Source organism: Mytilus trossulus, chromosome 7 (genome assembly GCF_036588685.1).
Source record: "Mytilus trossulus isolate FHL-02 chromosome 7, PNRI_Mtr1.1.1.hap1, whole genome shotgun sequence".
Classification (NCBI taxonomy): Eukaryota; Metazoa; Mollusca; class Bivalvia; order Mytilida; family Mytilidae; genus Mytilus; species Mytilus trossulus.
In genome coordinates, this window is record NC_086379.1 from 3,514,844 (window position 1) to 3,522,917 (window position 8,074).

General features: G+C 30.0%; 1 protein-coding gene across 1 annotated transcript; it reads right to left on the bottom strand.

The window, feature by feature from the left end:
• Positions 1-545: 545 nt before the first annotated feature.
• On the bottom strand, positions 546-5,231 carry LOC134726762 (uncharacterized). Its single transcript, XM_063591175.1, has 4 exons — positions 5,157-5,231; positions 3,833-3,896; positions 1,448-1,621; positions 546-749 (listed from the first exon to the last, which is right to left on the bottom strand). Exons 1-4 carry the CDS (start codon positions 5,157-5,159, stop codon positions 652-654), a joined length of 339 nt encoding a protein of 112 aa, XP_063447245.1. The 5' UTR covers positions 5,160-5,231; the 3' UTR covers positions 546-651.
• Positions 5,232-8,074: the final 2,843 nt, after the last annotated feature.

The following is an 8,074-nucleotide window of genomic DNA, read 5'->3' on the forward strand; positions in this document are numbered from 1 at the left end:
ATAGCGCTAAACCTCACACTTGTATGGCAGTCGCAGAAATAATTTAGAGGAGGCCGGACAAATGATATTGAATAGGCTTGATTGAACTATAGTTTTGCCATGTTTTTGCATACACTCAGGTGTGTCATGCATGTATTATTGATTTTAAAATCTCTGTGTCGTTCCTGATTTTGTCTTTTGTCTTTTTTCATTTAATTATCTCGTGTGATGGTATTTTTCATTATACTTTTGTGTTGTCAAACGTTTTATTAAAAGTAATTCTAATATGCTCTTTAACTTTGTAATTGTTTGGCTTTATACATATTTCGATATGAGTGTCACTGATGAGTCTTATGTAGACGAAACGCGCGTCTGGCGTACTAAATTATAATCCTGGTACCTTTGATAACTATTTACTTTGAAAATAGGGAATGGTCACATTTAAACACTAACACAAATTACAATTATAAAATTTAAATGTACAAAAATATAATTATAAAGTATATACAATATATATCTATTTACTAAATTTCAAGTCTATAAGATACATTTATACGTCCGTTTAAACCTGCAGAAGGTCGTGTGTGGTTTTATACAAACTATAAAATACCATATCAAATAAATCATCAAATTCAGTAAAATTCAAACTAAAACATAGACATTAGAGTTCGCTCAAAGTAAATAGATAGCCAACATAACCCCCGTGACACCGTAAATGAATGAATTATAAAATCTAATGGCCAAATCATCACACCCATTTTCCATTGATTCTGAAATAAACAGAAACATGATTATAAAAAAGAGTATGAATAATAAACACACATTACAATAGAACTGAGGTTATAGTTTTCATATCTATGATCGAATGATTCAATTTATTTTTATAGTATCAAATAGCAATTTCTAAATTTGGAACTGATGGGACGAGGAAATTTTATTAAAAGAAAGAAAGGCTAGTCGAATTGTGCTTGCTATATAACTTTTGATATACTATGTTATTTTTTCTTCTGGGGAAGTATACTCATGATACTATCTGTAAAATTCACATACGATACGTATAAGAAGAGATTAATGTCAAAACAGTTCAGTATGTTTTATATGATTTTTTCTTGCATATTTCTCCCTTCTTTAAAAACAGTATGTCTTCGTGTATGATACAAGCCTATGATACAAGTGTGTTTTAGACACAATAAGTATTTTGTGAATTCGAATTGTGAAATTCTATTTTTGTTTATGTTCCGGTTGTCGGTTCATAGATTCCCAAACCATTTAATATTTTCCATTTTATCAAACAAAAAACCCACCCGATTCTCTTTAAAAACAAACCAGAAAAAACTTTGACATAAATTTCAAAACAAATCAACGTAACTAGTATCAAACAGAAAAATCACCCTTTTCTTTTAAATAAAAAAGCAGAAAAAAACTTAAATTTCAAAACAAGTCAATGTAAATAGTTAAGTCTAATTACCTGTACCGTTATTGTTAGACGCAGTTACAGCATCTACCACAGTGACTGTTGATTGGTCTGTTGTTGTCTCTGTGTCTATATTTACAGTACCTGTCACCGATTTGGTTGTTGCTTCTTCAGTCAAAGTGGTTAGTTGTATTTCTGTTGATGTATAAACTTCAGTTGTAGTAGTTCCTGTTAAATAAAATTAGCTATATACCTAATTATGTACCTTTTACTCTATCATTTATATTAGACAGATATTCGATAATCTCTGTACTTAATATTTAATGTTCACGATATTTGCCAATTGACAGCTTGACATAAAAATATATGCTTAGCTATGTCAATGCTCATATATGTTCGCGTAAGGACGTCAAATTATTTAGTTACATTTCCCCAACGTCACATTGCGTTTTAACTGATTGATCCTACATCTTAAAAATCTGTCCCCTTACATTTTACATGATCAAACATTTTTTTTTTCATTCAATAAATTAAAGTCTCTACAAAGACTGGCTGTATTTATCATATTTATAACAAACGTTGAATAACCATTGGTCTGTTGACATTACAACATGTATTTTGTCGTGTGAAACTAAATCTTTGTATAAATGATATAATTAGTTATCAAAGGTACAAGGATTATAATTTAGTACGCCAGACGCGCGTTTCGTCTACATAAGACTCATCAGTGACGCTCATATCAAAATATTTATAAAGCCAAACACGTACAAAGTTGAAGAGCATTGAGGATCCAAAATTCAAAACGTTGTGCCAAATACGGCTAAGGTAATCTATGTCTGGGATAAGAAAATCCTTAGTTTTTTTTAAAAATCAAAAAATATAATAATTATAAGAATTCACCAATAGACAGGTTTTGGTGATATATGACATACTCTAAATCAGTTGAAACTGAATTTAAAAAAGAACAAGCTAGTATCTGAGATTAGACCTAAATAGTTGACACTCACAAAAGCATTAAGATATAGCATAAAAGAACGATACTAACGATATATCTTCCTTTACCACCCGTCTTTGAGAATAGTCAATATTTATTTTAAATTATAAACAACGATTGAAAATGTTAAGCCTTTATCTTCATATTATGAAAACAAACTATATTTTTTCTTCTAATTTCAAAAGTACTTATAATAAAGCAGTGATACGATTATCTACCTTTGATGTCATTTAAGGGTCTTCTGCCATATTCGTTTTTTTTTAAAAAGAACACACAAGGTTTAGATTTATAATTTATTTCGCTAAAATAGTTCACATTTTAATAAGATGAACTTTCATTTGAATGAGAAAGAAATATCCGAAAATTAACGTAGTAATAAATCGTGTCATGTTTAGCAATGTGTTTTAAGGGTACATCAGAAAACGAAAATTTATAAAAAATCTACAGTTTATTTTTATTTTTATTGATAAAACAAGGAAAAAAACGAACGATGGCACACCATATTTTCTTTAAGTACTCTAAAACAATATCATAAGATTTATCTTCATATACTTATTTCATATTTCTGCTCGTTAGTTTTTCTTCCTTATGTTTTATTGCCGTATAATCCATACTTCTTGTGTATTGCTGTCATCAAATGTAGCATGACTATATGCTATGTAACCAATTCATTATAGTTTTATTTATCATGTTTACTATATTTTGATATAGTGTTTTACATGTGTTTTACTTTTTACTTTTAAAACAACTTCTTTGATATTTAAGATTTAGAAAAAAGTTAATGAATAAATATTGTAACACACTGCGACTGTTATTCAATAGAATCTCCTGTATTTTTCATAAAAGTGTCGATTAAAAAAAAACTCATAACATTGAGAATGGAAATGGGGATGTGTCAAAGAGACAACAACCCGACCATAGAACAAACAACAACAGAAGGTCACCAATAGGTCTTTGATGCAGCGAGAAACTCCCGCACCACATGCACCAGGAGGCGTCCCTTAGGTGGCCCCTCATCAAATATCTATACTGGTTCATGGCATTCAGTTAAATTTCACAAAATGAATCTGTAACTTGTCTGTGCATTTTGAGATTTTGACCTAATTATGAAACATCAGCTGACAGTTCATTAAATTATAAATGTTTATTGATTTAATACTGATCATATCGAAGTAAATCTTGATGCATTTATTAAAAAAAAATTCCACAATGTATATATGTATCGCTGTAAGTACTAGATGATGCATAATGCGGTTTCTCGCATGCATGTGAATTGTCAACGAATTTAAGCTTCACAATTATAAATATTCTTTCACTATTTGCACTTCCCGTAATATATGTTTTTCAGGCCTAATAACAATTAGAAGGTTCTATAAAAGCACCGATAGTTTCGCATTCTTAGAAGTAAAATAGTAAGGTTTTAATACAACAAAGCTTTAACTCACCATATATATTCTCAATTGTTATCATGGAAACCAAGATACCATAGGCTATAATGTTAGTTAAAATCTGAAATACAAAGAACCATACGAAAACAGTATTAAAAATGACTTTTGGTTAATATGAAAATTGTAACTTAGATAGAACTCGCCGTTTCAGAATTTAATCCATTCGGAGTAATATTTCCAAAAGCGTACAAAAAACGTTGTGATTGGTTTAAAACATGATAAACATTTGAAACTCAACCAATGACGTAGCGTTATTTTCATTTTGCTGTACGAACACTGAGAATACCCATAGTCTTCTAGATTCTGAAAAGGCGACTAGGAATAAATGATTTGGAACCATGGTAATGACTTAAATTCTTTTTGTGCTTTTGAGAGAAAGTTGAAAAAGAGAGGCGATAAATACCAGAGGGACATTCAAAATCATCGACAATTCCAAAATAAAATGACAACGCAGCGTGGATAAACGAATAAAACAATAAAAGTTCGATTCAGTAATTTTAAAAGAAGGAAAAATACATCTGTTTCTAAATCAAATAGATTCTTATCCTCAAATTTACACTTTTTGAAGATACAACAGAGACGATAAAAAAATACATCAATTACAGACTGACAACAATATGATAGGAAACCGAAAAAGAAAAAAAACCCAAACAGTATGAAAATTTGATAAAGACAATTAACATGATTAAGTAATGATCGACACGAAAACCACTTAAATCGGGCTTGATCTTAAATTTCAAAGAAAAGTAAGCAGATCCTTGTTTACAAATGGCACACGTCAAAGTTGTTAAGACATGATTCTTCGTTCTAATTTGTAACATGCCATCATGTGTTGAAAACTTTAAATTACATGTGCAAGAAAACAATGAAATTTATGAATAAAAACGTCTGATTATATTTAAATCTCCTATCGAAAGCAATGTATTTTACCGAACGATTTTGAGAAATATTGTTTTAATTTGTTTAACTGTTTATCTTAAAGACATCACACATTTTGATAAAAACGAAGTTGTGGATGGAAAACATAGATAATAACACATCTTATATTTTGCAATAAAGATATATATTCGTATATCAATTGTATTTACACCAAAGTAAGCATTTTACTGAACCAATTAATTTAAAAAAAAAAAAAGAAACATAACACGAAATAAACATGTACATATAGTTTATATTTGATTAACGGACAACATTTATTTAAAAGATATTAGATATTCTAAAGGGATAATTAAATAATTACAATTAAGATGAAACATATTGGAAATATATTTATCATTATCAGTTTTAGTTTTGATTAGTTTGATTACAACCGCTCACTCACCATTTTGCATCCAGATCAGATTGATGTCGAGTAAGTATGAACGTATATATTAAGGTAGTTGTGTACTTAGCCATGATTGTATGCACGTATTTGTTTATCAATACATCAGCTAATGACCCACATTATGATAATATCATAGCATGAGTTTCTGACACACACTTGAGGAAAATCGATACCAACTGATTATTTAATGAGTTAAAAGATTCTGGACGTGATGTTTCAAGTAATATAATAGCCTATAAGTATTTAATTAATACATTAGCATCGTATAAAATAAACGTTGTCACAAAAAAGTGAACTTTGATAATCAAAATCCTAAGATGCTAAATATTTGATATTCTTATTTGTTTTATCATGTTCAAATATAAGATGACTTGATTTCCATTTGAATGCAGTGAATTATTCATTTTTTTAAGGTCTGTTCATTACTATGCACTTGTATTGCAGTGATACTCACATGGAAGAGTTAATCCCCGATGTACGTACTATATAATTAAAGCTATCATTCTTGACGAAGTTTCAAGTGCATTATAAAATGGGAAATAATACACCACTGCGCAGCAGTATTATATATTTAGCTCCTTGATATCTTACATAAAGCAAGGACAACACACGTTATTACGTGAAGTTATTGTTTGCATCAAAGGGTAAACATAACAGAGATAGATTGATGCATCCCTTTTTTTAAATTCTAGTAATGATTAAAATTATGAAACACTCATAATTGATGTGATAACACATTTTTCTAAGTCCATGCTTTGATGAAATTTATAATTTATAGGTAAATGTAAATTTTTGACATATTCCCGATTTCGATTTTCAATTATATCGTAGGATAATTCTAACAAACTATTATAAGAAGGCTGATGGGCGAGGATTCGGAAACAGTTAAGTCAATGACTTCTTTATAAATGCGGAGCTCTAACAAAAAATGGAAGCTGTCGATGTCAGCAAAAAAGTATTTTCAATTTCTTATATAACATATGTAAATATAATGACCGAACTCTAGAGTAATTTCTTAATGTTCATAAAACAAATAGATGAGATGATATGGTAAAATACTGCAACATTGATTTGTACAACATCTATACGGGTAAAAAAAACTTTAAAAAAAATCAGTTTTACATAAGGTGAGCTGATTGGTCCAAATAATTGTCACGTGATCAAATTATCTCTGTTTTGATTGCGGCAAATTTCATTTTTGACAAAAACCAATCCGAAAATGACATTTTTCGGCATATTTGGTTGATTTTTCATATTTGAGCTTGAATCGGATCTTTTTTAATTACTAAAACAGTTCAAATCTTTCACATAAACTAATCGATTCAAATGAAATAGACACTTAAGTGTTTAAAAAGTGGTCAAAATCTTTTGTCAGATGAACCTGAAATTTGAGGCCATAATCGGTCCTTACCGTACTACTCCTTTACAATACAACGAGACTATGCACAACTGACATACAAGTGTCCAGACAGCAATACAACCATTTATAAAATGATATGAGCAAATAAACTTACCATAAATTCCAGGATCAAAATTTCATATTTACGCAAGCCGCGTTTCGTTTACAAAAGACTCATCAGCTCGAATAAAAAAATGTTAAAGCAAAAAAGTACGAAGTTTATGAGCACTGAGGTCCGAAATGTCTTAAAGTTTTGCCAAATACAGCTAAAGTAAACTGTATATTCCTGAGGTAGAAAAGCAAGTAAGTATTTACAAAAATCAAAGTTTTGTTAACAGTGAATTATGCACATATCAATGATAACTCAAGTCAACACAGACGTGCTGACTACTGGGCTGGTGATGCCCTCGGGAAAAAATATCTTTACCAGCAGTGGCATCGACCAAGTGGTTGTAAAAAAACCCAGCCCTAATACGGACAAATTAGCATGTGCAATACTGATAACGTTGTCCTATCGATATGAATAAGGAGTTACTATTGCTTTTCGGACAGGGACAATACGTGGGCCAATACGGATTAAGACTGGTTAGTTGTTGTGCCAATCAACATTGCAGTATTTAACCATATCATTGTATCTAAATTCCTTTTGAATCCCGCACGTTATATTATCACGATTTGTATAATTTATCCAATTGTACGGAGTACGAATCTCGGTTATCTTATATTGACTGGGATTAACAGTCATACGTTTAGAAATTAAATACTAGAACAATGTCTTTGACACTGATCTTATAGCACGTCTTTTTGTGATTATTGATAAACAAAAACACAATATCTATGTTTTATATGATACATTTTATCAACTGTATATTTAAAAGATTCTATATTTTGGTGTGCTGAAGATATGTTTTAAACGATCTGATGATAGGATTTTGAATAATACTTTTTCTATCTTTTTAATTGATTTGCTGTTTTGATAGATATTGACATATGATTGGTCCCGCGTTCTAAGTATTCATGAGGAAGTATTGCTGGAGGGGAAGTACTCAACAAAATGACCTTTTACATACGTGCTTTGTATCAATATTTTTGTCGTCTTATTTTTATTTATTTTTTTATCTTTTACATGTATTGGCTATATATGCAGACAAAATGGATCTGAAACTTTACACTTGTTCACATAACTTCAAGCTGGCATTTTAACTGTTCTCTCAGTAATCCGAATACTTTTTATAATGAGATCAGCAAGTTGGTTTAATCTTTGGAAGACCAGACATACATGGACGAATAGATATTAGAAGATGTGTTATAAGTGCCCATGATACAACTTTAAAATCAAAGATTTTTACCTCAAAGCACGATTTCTGAACAGAATAGAAGCACGTTAAATTATATATCCGTTTTCTTCCAGCATATTCTAGAAGATGTAATGCACAAAATTGAATTTGATCGTATGTACATACTCTTGGTTACAGAATACTGCCTCTAATTTCCGAGGTGTTTTATGGTTTTTTTG

Excerpts from the sequence above, each read along its gene's own strand:
- LOC134726762 (XM_063591175.1), bottom strand. Across the intron at positions 1,622-3,832 it reads AACAATTGAGAATATATATG|GAACTACTACAACTGAAGTT; the intron begins GTGAGTTAAAGC and ends TTTATTTAACAG. Across the intron at positions 750-1,447 it reads GTCTAACAATAACGGTACAG|AATCAATGGAAAATGGGTGT; the intron begins GTAATTAGACTT and ends TGTTTATTTCAG.